This window comes from Pongo pygmaeus, chromosome 13, assembly GCF_028885625.2.
Source record: "Pongo pygmaeus isolate AG05252 chromosome 13, NHGRI_mPonPyg2-v2.0_pri, whole genome shotgun sequence".
In the NCBI taxonomy this organism is placed as follows: Eukaryota; Metazoa; Chordata; class Mammalia; order Primates; family Hominidae; genus Pongo; species Pongo pygmaeus.
Window position 1 is genome coordinate 116,125,571 of NC_072386.2, and position 21,198 is coordinate 116,146,768.

Consider the following 21,198-nt stretch of genomic DNA (forward strand, 5'->3'; position numbering starts at 1 on the left):
AAAAAATAGCTGAGATGCTGGGCGCAGTGGTTCAAGCCTGTAATCCCAGCACTTTGGGAGGCCAAGGTGGATGGATCACCTGAGGTTAGGAGTTCGAGACCAGCCTTGCCAACATTGTGAAACCCTGTCTCTACTAAAAATACAAAAATTAGTTGGGCATGGAGGCACGCACCCGGAATCCTAGCTACTTGGGAGGCTGAGGCAGGAGAATTGCTTGAACCCAGGAGGTGGAGGTTGCAGTGAGCCGAGATTGTGCCACAGCACTCCGGCCTGGGCGACAGAGCGAGACTCCAAAAAAAAAAAAAAAAAATCAGCTAAGAAAAAGTTATATATTAGTATGACTTTAAAAAAAATGCAAAGTTTAATATTCCAATTAGCTCAAATTATTTTGCATTAATTGTTAAATTCTGTTTAAATTAAGGTTTAACAAAAGCCTGAGACACAGAGGAAAAAAAGCATAATTCCTGAAGTTAGAATTAGGATGAAATCCTAGCTCTGCCATGTTTCAGCTGTGGGACCTTGGCAAGGCACCATCCCTTCCAAGGTTTGCCTGGCTGTAAAGGAGGGGACAGCATCTGTCAGTGATCTCTTATATGTCACATATATCCCTGCATATAGCAGGGACTCAATGGGTGGAGGTGGTAATTCATTTAACTATGATGGAACTGATATTTGATGATAAAATGCTCATTACTTTGAAGATTGCATTTTTAATTGAGCCTCCTTTGAGCAGATTTGCTTTTACAGTGCTATGTAAATAAAATGCAATATAAGAGGGTATAAATGTGGCATCTAAGCACTGGTCACATGCTCAGGGCAGATACTGAAACTGTACCTCCACTCCTGAGTACTGAAGTGAAAATCTGGATATGTAGAACTGTATTTACACTTATGTAGTTTTTCAAAGTAAGACAGAGAAGATAGAATTTAATACCAAGCAGAAACTAATTAGTGGCACAAATGTCAGAAGTGGAGACGTCCAGCTTTTGTGCTTTAATTCATCTTCTGTATTATGGATTCTAACTAAAACAGGAGGCTGTGCTGAAAAAACAGGTTCTTCCTGCCAGTTCAGGGGGTGTGGCCATGTTGGAAAGGCTGCTGTGGTCATGAGATGGGATGGCTTAAACATACAGGAACAGCACTCACAACCCTGCTAAAAGAGGTGCTCCCAGACTTCCATTGCAAATCAACTGAAAGGAGGGTCTTTTTTTGATTTTCAATTTTTGCTTTTTTTTTTTGAGATGAAGTCTCACTCAGTCACCCAGGCTGGAGTGCAGTGGTGAGATCTCGGCTCACTGCAACCTCTGCCTGCTGGGTTCAAGCGATTCTCCTGCCTCAGCCTCCCGAGTAGCTGGGATTACAGGTACCCGCCACCATGCCCGGCTATCAATTTTTTTATTTTCCATTTGCCTTAGGAAAAGTCTCAAGGGAGGGTCTCTTCTAACACAACCTGCCAGTACTGACTGTGGCTGGCCATGACTGGTCAGAGCTGGAGCTGCCAGAATAAGCCTGTAGCCCACCTTTGTCTAAACCCCCAGGTGTCACCACTTGCCAAAAATATAAAAATAAACCTGTTTCTTTTCCATATTAAAAATACTAGAAATTTAGAAGACAGAGGAGAACCTCCACACCCCACCCCAAAATCCCAACACTAGCACAATGACATTCACGGTCTCTTTCCTAACCATTCTCGCCTGTTTTCACAGTTGTAATCAGATTGTATACTAGAAGTTGAGCTTAGTTTTTTTAAGTTAACATTTTACCATACCCCTTTCCCTGTTGCAACAATTTCTATAACCACCATTTTCAATGGCTGCATTTTATTCCAACCAGTAGATGTGAGCTACGGGTCATGTTGCTATCTCTGTTGGGCTTCCGGGTTACTTATAAAATTGCCAGTACTATAAATAAGGCTACAAAGAACAGCTTTGAGGCTTGGGATTCTTTCTCAATTCCTTAACATCAGGCATGGATACTTTTTGAAAACTGAGTTTCCAAGGTCTGATGTCTTCTGGGCCTTCTGGGCCCTCTGGCCTGAGAGGGGAACATTCTCACTGGATTTCTTGGGGGAAACCGATGGGAACACACATTGTTTTAGGCAAAGCTGCATCTTTCTGTAGGTCCTACTAGGAAATGCTGGACTGGGGTTCTTTGGTCTCTGGGCTGAAAACTCCCTCCTGGTTGGGTCTCCACCATAAGCAACAGTTCTGAGCTGCCTGTAGGGAGCTTCAGCTCAAGGTAATTCAACTGGCAAAAGGGAGTGCTCCTTCCCAAGCACTCCTGCGTGGGCAGCGGCCTGGGCAACCTTAGTAATGACCTCTTTGACCTCTAGAGCAGGGGATGTGCCTGACCTACTTACATTTCTGCCTGGATTCTCAAACTCACTCTTTCTCTCTCTTTGGCTCCTTCCTGTAAACATAATTAAATCTCTAATTATAAAAACTCCCATGGCAATGTGATTTCCCTCCTTCCTCTCACGTATGGAAAACATTCTTGCTAAGGTCACTATGCCCTCAATGTCGAGAGATCCAGTAGAGATTTCTCAGCTGTTTTCGACACTTCTTAAAGTCCTGGCTTCCCTGGAGGCACGGTCACCTGATTCTTGAGTCCACGTCTCCAGTCAACTGTTTCTCACATTTCCTTTGTGATCTTCTGGACCTCCACGTGTCCCTTAGGCAACGGTCTTCCTGAGTTCTATCCTTGATCAGCACCTCCTCTAACTACGTTTTTCCTGTGTCAGGTTTGCCCTTGGGTTTTAGTTACTACTCACATGTTGGTGATGCTGAAGCAGCTATGTGGCCTATACCCTTCTGCAGAGTTTCAGAGCTGACCAGTGGATACGGCTGCCACCTCCACATGGCCCCCAGTGCAGCATGTCCAGAACAGACACCAGCATCTCCCCTTAAATTGGCAGTTGTGGTGGCACAACTGGAGGCTTCACCATGCACCAAGTACTGGGCATTTGGTCTCCTAGTTTTCACATGTTTATCTTCCGTCCCTCTCTATCCTGGGACCACGGACCTCACCCAGGTCCTGATCATCTATTGCTTTTTCTCTGGTTTTCCTTCTTTTGATCACGTCTTCTGCAGATTCAAACATCTACTCACAGGAGTTTTTTTTTGTTTTTTTGTTTTTGTGGTTTTTTTTGAGGCAGAGTCTCGCTCTATTCCCCAGAGTGGAGTACAGTGGCGCGATCTCAGCTCACTGCAACTTCCGCCTCCCAAGTTCAAGCCATTCTCCTGCCTCAGCCTCCAGAGTAGCTGGGATTACAGGCGCCTGCCACCACACCAGGCTAATTTTTGTATTTTTAGTAGAGACGGAGTTTTGCCATGTTGGTCAGGCTGGTCTTGAACTCCTGATCTTGGGTGATCTGCCCACCTTGGCCTCCTTAAGTGCTGGGATTACATGCATGAGCCACCGCACCAGCCCATTTTTTTGAGACAGAGTCTTCCTCTGTCACTCAGCTGGAGTGCAGTGGTGCGATCTGGGCTCACTGCAATCTCTGTCTCCTGAGTTTGAGTGATCCTCCCACCTCAGCCTCCCAAGTAGCTGGGATTACAGGCGTGCGCCACCACGCCCAGCTAATTTTTGAAACTTTAGTAGAGATGGGGTTTTGCCATGTTGGCCAGGCTAGTCTCGAACTCCTGGCCTCTAGTGATCTGCACACCTCGGCCTCCCAAAGTGCTGGGATTACAGGCGTGAGCCACCACGCCTGGCCAGGAGTCATCCTTTTAAAACATACCATCTGGACCCCCTACTTAAAACTCTGCAGTGCTTCTTTTCCTATCATCCTCAGAATAAAGTCCAAGCTTCGTAAGATGATTTTCAAGACCCTAGATCAGCAGTTCTCAAACTTTTTGGTCTCAGAAGCCCTTTATACTCTTAAACACTATTGAGGAGTCCAAAAAGCTTATGTGGATTATACCTATCAACATTTATTGTGTTAGAAATTCGGCCAGGCATGATGGCTCATGCCTGTAATCCCAGCACTTTGGGAGGCCAGGAGTTCGAGACCAGCCTTGTGGCCAACATGGAGAAACCCTGTCTCTACTAAAAATACAAAAACTAGCCGGGTGTGGTGGTGTGTGCCTGAGGCTGGGCTGGGAGACCGAGGCATGAGAATTTTGAATCTGGGAAGTGGAGGTTGCAGTAAGGCGGAATCATGTCACTGGCCACTGTACTCCAGCGTGGGTAACAGAGCGGGACTCTGTCTCAAAAACAAACAAACAAAAAAAGAAAATAAATGAAATTAAAACTGAGAAATTAAAAAAATATATTAATTCATTAAAATAATAAACCCATTACAAATTAACATATTTTAAAATCGAAAAACTCTTACATTTCCCCAAAGTTAAATAAGAGTGGCATTATTTATTTATTATTTTTTTTTCTGAGACAGAGTCTCACTCTGTTGCCCAGGCTAGAGTGCAGTGGCATGATCCTGACTCACTGCAACCTCCACCTCCTGGGTTCAAGCGATTCTCCTGCCTCAGCCCTCTGAGTAGCTGGGCTACAGGGGTGCAACACCAGGCCTGGCTAATTTTTGTATTTTTAGTAGAGATAGTAGAGACGGAGTTTCGCCATGTTGGCAAGGCTGGTCTCGTACTCCTGACCTCAGATGATCCATCTGCCTCAGCCTCTCAAAGTGTTGGGATTACAGGCGTGAGCCTCCGTACCAGCCTATTTTATGTTTTGAAATCTCTTTAACATTTGGTTGAACAGAAAACAGCTGGATTATCCAATCTGATTCTGCATTTGATCTGCTGTGATATAGTTTTGGTTAAAGTAAATGAAGAAAAGCCAGCCTCACGCAGATATGTTTTTGGAAAAGTGAGGCATATTTTAATGTTCTTCTTTGTAAATATTCCTCTTTGATACTACACTGAACTTGATAAATGGTATTTTCTTAAAGATTAGTTGCAATGTGGAATATAAACCTCATTAATAAACTTTTTTGTATTCTGTTACATTAAAATCTATTGGTCGGTTTTACATTTTGAATCTTTCCCCTTGCCTGCTTTTGTAACATCATGTAGTAGTCTGGAAAATATTGGTTCACTGAGTTATGCAGATTTTCCAAATGTTGACATATTTCATTTGACAATATAAAAAAAAATCACATTCATTAATATCACTACTGATATCAGAAGTCTTTAAGCGATGAGAAGCCAAGCTCAGTGATGGAAATTTCCCAAAACTCTAATTTTCACCTGAAAGTTTGAACTTCATCACTGGCAATAAATACTATCACTTGTTCTCCTTGAAGCGACAGACTCACTTCCTTCATTTTCAAGAAAAGGTCTGCCCAATATTCATTTGAATAACCATAGTTTGTCAGTTGTTCTTTCAAGTTATAATAATGTTCCATGAAACAAACAACTGGTTCAGCTTGCAATTCAAATAATTAAACAAGTGCTATTCCTTGAGACAAGTACCCTACTTCTGAATGCAGCAGAAATGCTTCCATGTACTTCAGGAAATAAATTAAGAACAATGGCTTATGAGTGCCTTTTGACGCTTCAATTCATGTGTAAGTTGTTCTAGTAAAATACCACATTGCATTTGAATAACCAAGTATTGATTGAGGTTTATTCTTCAGCTCTTAGAGAAGTAGATAAGAAACAAGTTCTGCATCTGGGAATTTCCTCCTTGGAGGGACTTAAAGTCTATGACAAGCTTGAGTTTGCAAGTACTCTATGGGAGGCTAAATTACTACAAATGAAACCTCATCTATCCAGAATCACTGGAGTGGAGAGCTAGGGTAACCTTTGTGCAAAAAGCCTTTTTCCATTTTAAGCATTAAAATTCCATATTATACACCTTCCTTCTGCATTAGAGTATAAGGAAAAGAAAATACTGTTTTATCACTTTTTTCTGTATAAGTACTGAACATCATGATTCTCCCAGGGTTGCAAAAGGCTCTATGTTGTGCCACAAAATTGCTCCATACTACAATGTTTACTGAGTTTTTGGAATGCTCTTTAATAGTTTTTGTTTAGTTTTATTTTTGGTCAACTCTGGTTAGCTTTCACTTCCCACTGTCTTTATTATTTCAGTTCTGTCATTCTCTCTCCCTCTTTTAATATTCTGCATTTAATATCCTTTAGGAAGAGAAACCAGATAACCAAGCAAGGATGAAATTTGTTTAAAAAATAAGACTTCATACACTCTGAGTTGGGGCTAGGGTTATTCTTCCTTCAGGAAAGCACAGGTGTTGGCTGCGTGCAGTGGCTCATGCCTATAATCCCTGCACTTTGGGAGGCCAAGATGAGAGAACTGCTTGAGGCTAGGAGTTCAAGGCCAGCCTGGTCAACACAGTGAGACCCCCATCTCTATTTTAATAATAATTTAAAAAACCCCAAAAAACAAAAATAAAAAAAATGAGAAAACATAGATGTTTAAGTGCCTTGGCTTTGTGTCAGTGGCAGAGGGAAGACTGTGGACCTCTGTTCCATTTACAGATAACTTTGGATAAGTTATGTAGCTTCTCTGAGCCCCAGTTAACTCATTGATAAAATGGGAATATTATCTGTCTCACAAGTTGTTAGGATTACATAACCCTAAGAAGTCGTCCAACAATCTTAGAATTATATAATGAGTGTAGACACAACCTCACAGAGCTGTTGCAAGAATTAAGTAATGCGTAAAAAGGACTTGGAACATTGTCTGATGGGGGAGGTTCCCCTTGCTTCCTTTTTCACCTCCACTCTCAGACAAGCAAACTTTTCCTATAAAGGGCCAGATAGTAAATGCTTTAGGTTTTATGGACCAAGAGATAAAATTGAGGATACTTTGTAGATACACAAGGAGAAAAAAAATTCCACATTTTTTATTGACAAAATTCAAAATTTAATCATCAAATACATTTTTTGGGTAATACAGATCTATTAATAAGAAGTGTAGTTTTTTTTTTTTTTTTCCTTTGGTTGAGGGAATAACATTTCACTTAAATAGGATCCAAAATTAGTGTTCTCTATCATCACATCAATTGCAAATGTTTTTCTGTAAAATCCATTCTTGCCTGATAGGCCATACAAAAACAGGTAGTGGGCTGGATTTGGCCTGTGGGCCACAGTTTGCCAATTCCTACTGGAAAAGGTCTCTCTTGCTCCTTCCCTTTTTCTTGGTTCATCCCATATCGTTGGTAACTGATATTTTGAGTGTTCTTAGTTCTCTGTGCAGATTTGGGTTTCCTTCTGGTATTTTTCCCCTCCAGCCTTTCACTTTTGATAGTGTAAGTTTTAGTGGCAACAAATTATTTCATTTTTTGATTGCCTGAAATGTCATTATTTCATCTTCCTTTCTGAAGGATATTTTCACTGAATATAGGATTCTAAGTTGACAGATTTTTTTCTTTTAGCACTTTAGAGGCATCATTCCATTGTCTTCTGGATTGCATTATTTCTAATGAAAAGTCAGCAACTATTCTTATCTTGGTTTCTCTATGTAATATGTCTTCTTTCTTCGGCTGCTTTTAAGATTTTTCTCTTTATCACTGGTTCTCAGCAGTTTGATTATAATGTGCCTTGGTGTGGTTTTCTTTATATTTATCATGCTTAGCTTTCATTAGGCTTCCAAGATAGCTGGTTTGATATTTGAAATCAAATCTTGAATAGTTTTTCCCTTCTATCACCAAGACTACAATTACATATATGTTAGAACACTTGCTATGACTCCAAAGGCTCTAATCTCTTCATCCATTTTTTCTCTGTGCCTTGAATAGTTTCTATTGTTCTGTCATAGAGTTCACTGATTGTGGCAGATTCTGAAATGGCTCCCAATGATCCCACCTTCTGCTTTTCACACCCTTGCGTAATGCCCTTGTCTTGTTTGTGGCCTGGACCTAGTGACTTGCTTCTAACGAATAATACAGCAGAAGTGTTGGGATGTCACTTCTGAGAGTAAGTTATAGAAGACTGTAACTTATTCCTTGCTAGCACTCTCTCACTCTTGCTTACTTTGATGAAGCCAACTCCATCATGTAAGCTTCTCTTTGGAGAACTGAGGATGTTCCCAAGGAAGTAAACTCTGCCAGCAACCACTCAGTAAGCTTGGAAGACCTTGTCCGAATGAAACCTTGAGATGACTGCAGTCCCAGCTGACGTCTTGATTGCAGCCTTTTGAGAGACCCCAAGCCAGAGGACTCAGTTAAGCTGTGGGATACCTGACCCACCAAACTGTAAGACAGTAAATGTTACTGCTGTTTTAAGCCACTATGTTTTGGGGCAATTTGTTTTGTGGCAATAGATAAGTAATGCACTGATGTTTTTTCATCATCATACTAATCTGCTCCCATTTAGTGAATTTTTTTTTTTTTTCTTTTTGAGACAGAGTCTCACTCTGCTGTCCAGGCTGGAGTACAGTGGCACGATCCTGGCTCACTGCAACCTCTGCCTCCTGGGTTCAAGCGATTCTCCTGCCTCAGCCTCACAAGTAGCTGGGATTACAGGCATAAGCCACCATGCCTGGCTAATTTTTGCATTTTTAGTAGAGACAGGGTTTCATCATGTTGGCCAGGCTGGTCTCAAACTCCTGACTTCAGGTGATCTACCCACCTTGGCCTCCCAAAGTGCTGGGATTATAGGCATGAGCCACTGTGCCCAGCCCATTTAGTGAATTTTTTGATTCAGGTATTGTATTTCTCAGCTCTGGAATTTTCATTTGGTTCTTTTTAAGTTTGAATTTTTCTTCTTTTTGAGTTCTTAAGTCCCTGAACATATTTATAATAGCTATTTTAAGGTACTTCTCTGTGAATTCTATCACCTCTGACTCTTCTGGTTCTATTTTATTGATTGATTGTTTCCTTGGTTATGAGACACATGTTCCTGCTTCTTTGCATGTCTAGTAATTTTTAAGTGAATGCTGGACACTATCAATATTACACTGTAGGTGTCTGCATTGTGCTGTCCCTTACAGATTATTGGGCTTTGTTCTGGTAGAAGCTAATTTACTTGTGGATCAGTTTGATCCTTTCAAGATTCCTTTTAAGGTTTTGGCAAGGATTAGGGCAGTCTTTAGTCTATGGCTAATTTAGTCCTATTCCTAAGATATGGCCTTCCTGGAATCACTACTAAATGCCCTGGATGCTCCACTCTGGTTAGCCAGAACTCTAGTTTATAGCTCCCCAGTAGTTGCTCGCCCAGCCTTCCAAGGTCCCACTGCAGGCATGCACAGTTTAGTATACAGTGAAAGATTCAAGGGGCTCTTTCTAGAGCTCTCTCTCCCTTCCCCATACTCTATTCTGCAAATTTCAGTTGCTTTAGCCTCCTCCACCTCTTATCTCTGTCTTCCAGCTCAGTGAGAGACTGTCATACTTTCCTTGGGTTCTCTCTTCCTGTCAAAATCTGGAGAAAAGCTGAGGTGATCATCAGTCTCACCTCTTTGTTACCTTTCTCTCAGGGTTCACAGTCCTGAACTGCATATTTTCTAATGTCCAAAAGTGGTTTTTATATTTTGTTCAGTTTTCTAATCATTTACGATAGAAAGGCTAATCTGGTAGCAGTTACCATGTGTTGGAAGTTGCATATGGAGTCTTATAAGCAATACACACTTTGATTTTAATGAAACTATGGCTTACTTTTTCCATGTCTAAGAGAGTAACTTAAAATCTAAGCTCTCCATTTATTTATTATGAAAACACAATTTGGAGCTTGGCAGGAGGCAAGGGAAAACAGATTATCCCCATCATTTATCCAGCTGAGAAATCTTTCACACAGAATTTTTCAGTAGGGAACAGCCCCTGCCCTTACCCTCTTCTCAATTAGGATCTCTTCTGATATTAAAATCAAGAAAAAATGAATTTGAGAAAATGGTAATCAAAATCTAGGAAAACGCAAATGTATAGAAATTTTTCATTTTACCTAGGCAATTGTTTTGTTACAATGGGTCCATAAAGCCCAAGTCAACAATTAAGTGAAAACTTAATAGCAAAAAGGAGGCTTCTCCCAGGAGGAAAAAAAAAAAAGTTGATACCCTCAAAATGTTTTTTACTCTAACAAATATCAATATTCCAATCAACACAAATTTTCTTTCTTGTTTATTAATACGTCCGAGGGAAAAATGAAGAAAATTTACAGAAAATGTAAGAAAACTCACTATCTCAGCACCAGCCAATTTGCCTCATAGACATTCTTACTTACACATTCTGTAAACATAAACATAACGTCCCCTATGAGCAACTCTAGTGCCTGATGACGAATATGGGAGGTGTGCTCTTCTTACCAACTATCTAGGGGTCAGAGGAGAATCTTCTGACTCCGAAATTCAGAGTGTTGATCCTTCTAGGGCCCACTGTATCAAAACACCTTTTTTCTAGGAACTACAGAGACAAGCACGTTGGTACCATCTATCATACACTAAGGGTCAATAGCAATAGTTTAAGAGTAAGATGTTGGCTTTCCCTTGTCACTACAACTGTGAGAAGTTCTCCACTGTGCTCCCACACCCCTTTTTGAAGAACCACACTTGCTCTTGGCTGATTCCAAATTCCAGAGGCACTTTCAAATCTCATTGTGCCTAGGCAGAATTAGAGAAAGTCATCAAGCACTGGTGATGACTGGACAGAAGCTGCTGGATTTCTGGAGGAAGCAGAGAGTGTAAATAAATAGGCATGCCTAGTGCACAAGTCAGATGTCAGCTCATGATGACCAGGTCAGTCAATGGGACACACGTTGGCCTGGCTGAGTTCTCAGGGACCTGGCCAATGCTATCCAACTCCGCCAAACTGTTCCCTGAAAGCACAGTGATTTGCCTGTTTCACAGCAGATTGCAGCTCTAGGTTACCGAAAACCAAACTGGGTCAGAGAACCTAAGAAGACAGTTCAACATTAGATGACGCAAACTGGCCGTCTGCTTACGGTTTTTCTCCACCTTTATCCTGCGATGCACTCCAAGTCTTTCCCTCCCACACGCTTGGAAGAATTGTGGTGGTCCCCTTGGTTGCCTAAACCCATCTCCCCGGCACTCCCTTGTTTTGGAAGGAGATGAGAAATAAATCAAAATGCACTAAGCAGCACTTCCACAGGCACTCACCTCCTTCATTGAATGTGCACCTCATCAATCACACTATTGTCTGCTTGAAAGGCGAGCCTTGTAAATGTCATATCCACTCAGGCCCAAGGAGAGGCGCATCCAAATGCAGCAAGGAGTTTTAATTGGATAGTGTAATTAAACTAAAAAACCCCAGCAGACTTCCTTTGACAGGACAGATGAAGACCCCTTTTAATAGGGCTAGGAAACATATCTGTTAAAAGGATGAGGCACTGCCTGCTCCTGATTGTGCTCCAGAGTACTCTTATGAAAAGGCAATTCAATAACTGGGGCATTAATACGTGAGAGTCCGTTGTGTTCTGTAATCAGGCAGTACTTACTGTAGTTGATCTGGAACTTATGAAATAAGTCCTTGTTAGAGAATAAAAACACAACATAACATGTCCACCTAACGTCTGGAGTGCCTGGATCTCCCGGGAGTGGACAGAGCCTGAGGAAGGGCTGTAGCCTTCCTTGGCTGCAGCTCCAGTTATACTGGAGTATAACTGCAGGTGCCTCACCTACTGGGCCCTCAGTGCACCAGCAGGGCTGTGGATATCCAACCGTCCACCTTGGGGCTGTAGCTCTTTCATCCAAAGGTAACTAAAGTCATCCTCATTCCTCTTTCACACATTTCGTGAGAGCATCTCAAGAATATGACAAAAGTCCTGGGTGTCTCCTCCCTTAGGAACTAGAATGCCTATCACATGAGAAAGAGAGAGAGCGCATGAGCGAGCAAGAGCGCACACGCGTGTGTTCTCTGCTAGAACCACCCATGTCAAACAGGGAGAAAGAAATCAGGTGGCGAGGATCCAATGGATAGGCTGGGGTGTGCCCAGGGTGATTTTAGTAACAAGCATGAATCCTTCAGCCACAGTCTCTCTGCTCTCCTTTGTTGGGGGTGGGCTGGGAGTGGGGGATGCACATACTGGCACATTCAGCCACACACATACATGCGAGGCCTGCAGCTCTACAAACAAGTAACAAAATCAGTGAGAACATATGAAGAAGTTTGTATCTTCACAAGGCTCTCTTACAAGTGGCCCATGACAATCCCTTGCAGCTGGAATGCCAGTTCAGGGAACCCAGCATCTGGATGGATCAAGACAGCCTCTGAGCTGGGGCTAAGGTGGGATGCAGAGGTGAGATTTCAGACCAGCCCATCTAGCTTACCAAAAACCAGCTTTGCTTTGTTTACATAAACCTTGAAGTCAGTTTCCCTGAGCCCCTCAGGGTTTGTTTAATGACTGACTGCTTTCACTCTTCATAAAGCCTGTTTGGAGCTATTTGCAAACCTATGAACATTCTTAATACGGGTCTTTCACTATGGGTTGATGAACCCATTAAAAACATGTAAGTGAATATGTATAATCTAGGAAAACTGGATACTGAATTAAACCATCAAATACCCTTAGTTTAACTGAAAACTACATACAAGCATTTCAGCCATCAATTTGGCTATGACTTCTAGCCAGTATGAATTCTGCTGGAAAAGCCATTTTCGTACAGATGTGGAATTCAATGGGAAAGACTGACTCGTGTACCAACATCAATCAAAATGTCGACTTCCCTGGCAGCTCTCAACAGTAAGGCAGGTTCAAAGGTCACAGGATAAAGAAAAAGCCAAGCTCTGGTTCAGCTCTAATATCTCCTCGGTAGAAGTCTTGCAAAAGTACCCCCTTCTGTATTAGCCTTGCTTTCATTAATCTTCTTGCCATCTTCTTTAACTAGTCATGCAGAACCGCTCGATAGCAAGACGTATAATGGGGAAGGCCCTGTGCCTATTACCGCGTTAACATTCTCTTAAGCCCCAGTGCAACAATGGAACGGGAAGGCAAAGGAAATATGCGACTACAGGGTGCAGTGCAGGCAATTCAATTACAGCCTGGACTTACCTATGTCCTTCTGACCTACAAAACACAAGAGGCCTTTGTGTCTAACTGGCTTGGCCATTAAGGTTGCTGAAGATCACAACAATGCTGATCTTTTCTGTTTAAGCTAAATCAATGTGGACAAATCATTATTCAGTAGCTTTAATTTAATTAGTAAATTAAATACACTACTTTACAGATCTTGTCAAGTACTTATGAAAAGAAAGATTCATTTAAGTGGTAGGTCACCAATAAGCCCAGCTCATTTAACTCCTAGCCTTAACTGAATCTCATTTCAAATATCTAGCAGGTTCCAGTCGCTAGGGTTTTCCCGCCTCCTGCAGTTGTGGATAACTCTTAACCCCAGAGTTCCCATCTTACATCCAAATGGTGTTTTGGACAAAAAGAAAAACAAAACAAAACAAGAAACCCCCTAACGTAACCAGCATGAACAGAATCAGATTTCCTTTGAATTATACTATTGCAAGAGAATGTAATCAGGTTACCTCTATTATGTTGCTTCCTTAAGATTTTATATGATCTATGCTTAATTGAGATACAGCGCTCTTTTCAGCTATAAAGATGACAGCTACTTTATTAAGGTTTAAATCTGATTTCTTAATGATAGGCTGCTTCTTTTAAAGACTCTAAACCTGCACAACCTTCTTATGATGAAACCAGATCTGGCATGGCTGAGTCTGGTTCTGAAATACAGCCTGAGTGTCTCTGATGGGTACCAGCTTCACAGAAAGGTCCCTTGCTTTTGTTTCAGGTAGGAATGTGAGGCTAGTGCTTAAAAAGAGAGCCACAGCATTCAAAGCCTGTGTCTAGAACTGGACATGGTGGCGCATGCCTGTAGTCCCAGCTATTCGGTGGGTTGAGGCGGGAGGATCACTTGAGCCCAGGAGTTTGAGCCCAGCCTGGGCAACACAGTGAGACCCTGTCTCATATATTTAAAAAAAAAAGCCTGTATCTAGATGTATATAAGGATGGAAACTTATTTCCCTAAGAAAGTTTAAACATGGTAGTTTCTGATATGGAAACATTCTCCTCCTGTATGTGTTGTATACATCCTTGACCAGTTATAATAAATTAAAATCAATTCACCTTTTAGGGGCTTACGACATCTTTCAAAATAGCAAAATCTGACAGAGGGAATCACTAATTTGAATAATAATGGCAGCATGATTTTTTTTCTCCTTAAATCTAGAAAGGCAGGATTTATTCTTAATTTCTCAAGGCTTGTGATACACAGTTTTTCTCAAAAAACTCTTTTAAGAATTCATATTTATATGTACAATTTTTTAGGCATGTATCTATTTAGCCATTAAGTTCAAGTCCTTAAACACTCACAGGGACAGAGCAATAAATCTTCCCTCTGAGACCCCAGCCTAAGAGGGAGAAGTTGGGGGGAACGGAAAGAGAGCCACGGAACTGTTGTTTACGAAGCGCGGCTTCTGAGCCTGGGTCTCTCCGGTCCCGCAATATGTGTAATTATGTATTTCCCTGCAGCCGCTCAAATGCTCAGTCTCTTTGCCAAGTCAGCTATTCACACACTTTTTGGATATGGCATCAATTAAACTTGAGTTCTATGCCTTATGACGACCAAATTAATGGTTTGACAGCGGCTTTCTCAATAAACACTGCAAACTGGCCACAGTCAAAGGTTTAAAAACCATTTCTTTTCTGTTCAAAATTCTGACAAACATGTCTCAAGTAAGACTGGGGATAACTTCATTATCCTCCCTACACTTAATGTCTTTTTGTAAAGAAAGCTGTTTAATAACATGTCTGCTCTGTTTTCACAACTAAATTATTCCAGTTGGTCACACGTTCCAGTCTTCGGCAAGACATTTGTGTTACCAGAGATAAAAACATGAAAAAGGAAATATATTGCAGAAATCAAAAACCTTATCTACTTCTAGACTCTCTCTCTTTGCCATAATTCATTCAAGAAGGCCCCAAGAATAATTTTTGATGTAAACTCAGCTACAAACATACATCACTATGCTGATAAAAATCACACGCTAAACTTATGAAATATAGTGACTTTCATTTCTTTAGTGATGTTAAAATAACTTTTTTCTAAGGTTCAACAGACACAAAAGATAAAAAGGGTTACCATTAATCCTTTAAATAATAAAGAAACAGAAGACGCCCCACAGATTAATTCTATGGTCTGAGGACGAACTTGTTAGATTGAGTCACTGAATTAATTTGATGAAGATACTGGAAATCATAAAACACATAGCATCAAGCCGATTCATTTAATACATCTTTGTTTGGGCACTTTACAACATAAATTACGTGGAATAACTTTTGGATTCTAAATTCTGGCTTCAGTAAGTTCAGTTTTCAGTTAACAAACATTCAGTGAGGACAACTCTGCAGGCTCCGTGCTAGGGAGTGAGGACACGGAAGCCAGTTCTTGGGTCAGTTACTTCAGTATGGAGATGGAGGTGGGAGGGATGGGTGGGCCTCCAATGGATAAATACAGCACAAAGGGGTATTCCTAGAGGCATGTGCAAACTCCTGGGGGCAAAGTGAACAGAGAGAGCCTGACACTGGAGCTGAGTCTTGAAAAATGAGCAGGCTGAGTACAGGGAGGTGGAAATGTTTGTAAGTTAGAGAGGGGGTCAGGTTTGAAAGGCATATTCCAGGCAGTGGGAACAGCACAGAATGCATCGTGTGCAAGTAACTACAGTGATCACAGCCCAAATGTGAGATGGGAAACTATGGGCTATGAGGCCAGTGTGTCAGCTGCTTGTCAATGTCTGCAAAGGCTATGCTGAGCAGTCTGCATTTTATTCTGTAAGCCTATTTCAAATTTTTTTTCTGGCTGAGAGTGGTGGCTCACGTCTGTAATCCTAGTACTTCGGGGGACTTAGGCAGGAGGATGGCCTGAGGCCAGGAGCTCAAAAACAGCCTGGACAACATAGCAAGACTTTGTGCCTACAACTAAGTAGAGATCCTTTGGTTCAAGGGGAGGCCTTATGCCCAACCTTCCCCCACCACCCACCCCGTACCCCTGAGGTCTCTCTGAAATGCTAGACAGGGACTTAGGCAGTGTTTTACTGGTGCAGTGAGCCTCTTTGTTAAGGAAAAAACTTGAATCCTGCATCTAGTTCCTTCTCTAACCTTTCCACTCTAGCTTATCCCTTTATGCAACACAGAAGTGATTGCCTTTCATTTCTCAGAGACATGGAGAATTCATAAAATGTTACTGTTCAAAGCATCCTCAGTTCTTGGAAAGAAAGATGCTAGAACAATGACAACCTTATTGGCCGACAAGCTGAAGTGAGTGGGATTAGGAAGAAGATGTTTATCCAAAGGCAGAGGGAATCCAGCAACCTTGAGGCAAGGCCCCCCAGCAGCAGGCACTTTTCTCACAGCCTCTTGCAGGGTCGGAGGCCTCGCTGGGATGACAGGAATGGCAGGAAGGGAGTGGGGTGGCCTTCTTCCTTCCCCTGTGTCCCCCTAAGTTCTCCCTTTTTGCCAAGCTGTAGGCGAATGAGTTGAACACATAGTCCAGCAGAGTTTGGCAAAAAATTAAACACCCACCCATAAATGAAGCAATATGACATGTGCCCAGTCTATCAGCCCCCGTCAGCCCCTGTTTAGTCAATGTTATCTCAAAAACTTGAATCGTATTATAAACACTTGCTGGCCTTTACATTTCTTATTGTTCCTTTTGAATAAGTAATTCCTTATAACATCTGTTCTCAAATTTAGTGAATGTTGGACACAGGGGATTAATAAAAATTAGATGCTCAGTCTATACTCCAAGTTACTGAATCACAATCTACTAGGGTGGGCCCTAGGTAACTGCATTTTAAACAGGCTTCGCAGATAATGCTTGTCTGTACCAGACTTTGAGAACCATTATCTTACAGCGTCCTCCAGGCAACTAAAGAACTCTTACATAGTTTAAATTTTTTTCTTTCACAGGAGAATTTCAGTGTGATCTATGTGCCCTTTCTGCCCCTTGATAGGACTGGAGTCCTAAAAATGATTAAGTGATTAATCTAAATGCTACACCCAATTACTTAACTGCAAAAGTATAATATGCCAAAATACATAACTGGACTGTATCTACTTTGATAATTTAAGTGGAGGAATGCCAACCCAGCAGTGATCTCTTCTGTAGGACCAGACAAGAGTTTAATTATGAGCTGGTAGGTCATGCAGCTGCCAATAATCTAGGGGGTGCTGACACTTCCGGCATGATGGATATATCTAAATCTAGGCGTTCGCCGCCTTGGGAAATCCCCAGCTTCCCTCCATCTCACAGGGAAGGAAGGCAGGTCCAGGTCTGACTGGTCAAGTCCCCCAAATGGGAAGGGGAAGGGAGCACAAAGGGAAATGAGGGCTCTGGTGAGTGCAAATTCCCAGCAGAAATCTGGCCCTGTGCCCCCAGCTCCCGGGGCTGGGCTGCTGAGGTCAGGAGGTGGGCTACGAGGTTCTCTGCTGCCATCAAGACCGAACAGGATGGGGGCACATGTCAGGCTCTGGGCACCATAATACAATCCCGTTTGATTAAAAGAAATTTCTGGTAATGAATTAAAACAGACCCAAGGAAAAAAGGACACGGTGGCAATATATTCTCCTGGCACCCAGCACACAGAAGGGAAGAGAGGGGAAAGAGAGAAAGGAGACATAAATAAAAGGGACTACTCACTGGGGCTTTTTTCTTCAGCAAGGTCACAGGCACAGAGCAGGTCGGAATCGATTGAGATGGGTTTCTGCTTAATCCAAAACTTAGTGCTGGCTTTCTGATTCGTAACAGGGTCTATCTCTACTTTGTCTCCAGAGATACCTGTAAGCCAAGGGGAGGACAAAAAAGAAACCACAAGAAGTAGAAGGTATAAGTGATTTCAGGGCAATCATTTGACCTGTTTTATAAATCTGAAATTGCATGAACACGAGCTCTTTCTTAGGGCTTTGGGAAATGCCATGGGCTTCCTGAGACAAACATACGGACACTCCAAATGGCACACACAAGTTGCAAAGTCTGGTTTCCTGGGTGGGTGAGTTGAGGGTGGGGGAACCCCCCCAAACTATATGAGAAGGTATTAAGAAACAAGCCTTCTTAGATATAACATGGATCCAACACAGAGAGGCTATTTACAGCCGTACATTATCTCTATATTGTAATGAAATAACTATCAGGTTTATTTAAAAAACAGTTTTGATTGGTGCTCTGAGTTGTTGTTCTCATTTAAGAAGATCTGGGGTGGACAGATAAATCTGTAACATCCCTATGTTTAAACAGCTAAGCTACCAATGAACAGCTTCTGATCTGAAACAACCTTATACACTAAAAAGAATAAAATAACTCTTCCTTTCTGTGACACTAAATAATTATCCAACCTATATTTAAGGGAAGTCACGAGAGGATTAAACCTTAAATAAAACCTTCCAAGTTCAAGTCTTGGAGCCTGGCTTCAGGCTGCAGAGGTCATTGCCCCCCTGCTGAGGGCAAGACTTGGCACTGGGTGTGAGCTTTACGCAACAAAGACTTTATAACAGGAATCCAGAATGTTCAATACTGGCACTTCAGATTTCATTTTCAGAGCTTAAAAGACAACACGTTGTACAGTGACTGGGCATAAAGGTGTTTGCAGAACAAAGGTAATGCCAGGTATGGGAGGGGCCCTGGAATAAGTGTGGAAATGCATCATAACCGCTTTCCCAGTACTACAGAGGAGTACACGCTCAGCCCGCCACACACCACCTAGGCTAGATGTGCTCTTTTTCCTCTTTTGCTGAAAATTAAGGAATCTGTTCATGAAGTGAGACAAAAACCTTTAACATGCCTTCTATAGTGGGCCCCATATGGAACCTTAAAAGTAATTAATTTTTAGGCCATAGTTTAAAGGTCAGGGTCAAAGTGAAAAAAAGCAAAATGAAGATATAAGAAATAATTAAAATAACCAAATGTACAAAGTGAAACAGAAAAGACATAGTTAACATATTTCATCCCACGAATCACACTCAGATTTTTGAACAAAATGTGAGAAAACTTAGTAAGCCAAAAGCAGCAGCAAATAAAAGAAACTGTTCAATTAACCTCCCCCCAAAATAAAACACACACACACACCCCAACCACAGTCTGACAGCAAATTTAAAATTAAAAAAAACAAATACAAACAAAATCCTAGTGATTAGGTCTGCTACACACTCCATTCATTTATATTTTATTTTACGAATAAATAAATCCCAAATACCAGCTAGACAAAGGCAGAAGAATGTGTGCAGACAGACTATAGTCGAGGCTCCTCTGCTGCCTCCAGGGGAGACAATGCAGAGATGGCTGCTGTACCCTGGTCAGTATGTGCGGTCTTTGGTAAAGATGAACAATTGGTATTTTTTACTAATCGAACGCTGGAATTTGTCATTAGACCTATTTCAGGAACACCATATTTCAATTAGGCATAATGTCGTAAGTCCAGCTGACTCTGGACGTTCAGGTCTAGATGATTTCAGGAGGGTGAGAATGTATCAGGAGACCAGTTTTATTACATTTCAGTTAAAATAGATTACGACTACCCAGTTACACTCTTGCCTCCAATTTGGTCATTAATTGTTAAAGATCTGGACATTTCTATAGTTCCCTGAAAGAAGTACTGAAGCCATGGTTGTCGGGTGTGTGTGTGTGTGTGTGTGTGTGTTCCCCTTCTTCTACTTCTTATTTTGACATTTATAAAAGTCAAAATGAGCGGAGCAGAATAAATGTGCATATCTCTTATGTGAAAATAAACCGTGCTCCACATTCTTTTCTCAGAAAGAATGGGGAAAAATATCATCACCAGAGACATGGTTTTAAAATTTTGTTCTATGCCCCTGCAACTCTTGAAGCCATAGTCAGTCAATACTGTTAATGTACCTTGTTAATTTGATAGGATTTGTCAGGTAACTCCACTGGAAAATTATATAAAACTGTTCCAGATGAAAAGATGATAGTGACATGAATTAAAGTGATAGAACAATAGTGGAATATAAACCAGAAATGACACCCAAAGTGGCTGTTGATTTATTGCCGTACTGAGTTTGGTTCTGGGCTCCCATGTATATTAGTGCTACAAATCTGGGTCCATTTAGCAGAGGGATGCTCATACATACATCACCAGCTCCTGCTCCAAGCCAAGGTCACTCCCCATTGCATCAATCTTTTCAACAGAGCCTACTTCACAAGGCAGGACTTTTGTAACCATCTCAGATGTAACAGACTCTCGTCCTCTTTCATCTTTCTTTTATCATGTAAAGTACACTTTAAATTCTATTATTTTTATCTGCAAATTGTTACCGTATAGTTCATCCATTACCAGCAGTATCTCTGCATCAATTGCCTAAGCTCTGCACAGCCACAGAACACTTTCCCAATGATGCTCTTTCCTGGGGTTATTGTGCAGTTACTGTTCACAGAGGAGAACCCCAAGACTGGGGCTTGGGGACAAAGATGTGGGAGATGAATGCAATAGGTTCACGATGGGCAGACAGGTGGAATATCATTTAAACAACTGGTGTGTTCCAAAAAAGTTGCATGTGAATCAGATTTTTTTTTTCTGAATCGAATCACATTTTCCCACTGACTTCTAGTTCCAGAGCTACTTTATCTTCATTTTAGATTGATCTGTAATTGGCAGGGGCTCCCAACACTTTAGTTTTAAGTTTCTCTGCCCTGTAGGCTTTCAGTCAAGTAGTTAATGATCTGTAAAACACTTGCCTGCCTAGAGGAGTCACTATTTAAAGGAACCTGTAGGGGAATCTTTCCTGATGGGAAAAATCCTTTTGTACATTAAATAATCTTACCCTCTTAATACTTGTGTGAGTCTCAGCTTCTTAAGGTAGTGCAGGCAGCACCGCAGCACCCTATCTGCTCCTGCCGCCATGTGGCAGCCCTCGGTCTGAGGCAGTCCACAGGAGGAGCCCTCTTCCTGAGCACCCCCAGGAAGAGAGCACACCTACTGCAGAAAAGAGAAAGGATGCCCATAATCCAGCCTGGAGGCAAACAGAGGCCTGTCTGTCCTTGGCTTCGGAGCCCTCGGTAGTCTTCTTGGTTACAAGGAGGAGTTGGCTTGGTGGAGGGGAGACCAGTGAGGAGGCAGGTGCCACAGCCCAGGCCAGGGGCAGGGACAGTCACGGCTGGGGTGCAGTGGGGATGAGCATATTAAAGACAAAAGCGTTAGGAGTAGGCAAATGGCTGCACACAGGGTGTGAGGGAGAAGGGAGTCAGAGAGGTTCCTGGGGCGTCGCCGTGGTAATGAGGGGTGGCGGAAGAGGTTGTGGAAGCCAGGCT

The 21,198-nt window shown here is 41.9% G+C and overlaps 1 protein-coding gene across 7 annotated transcripts in view; it reads right to left on the reverse strand.

Moving 5' to 3' along the window:
• MAPKAP1 (MAPK associated protein 1) overlaps positions 1–21,198 on the reverse strand; it is a 265,446-nt gene that overhangs the window by 11,330 nt on the left and 232,918 nt on the right. For all 7 annotated transcript variants that reach the window (XM_063650329.1, XM_063650328.1, XM_054500117.2 and 4 more), the window contains one exon: positions 17,578–17,715. In XM_063650329.1, the coding sequence (XP_063506399.1) occupies positions 17,578–17,715 (138 nt within the window). The remainder of the gene's footprint in view (positions 1–17,577; positions 17,716–21,198) is intronic.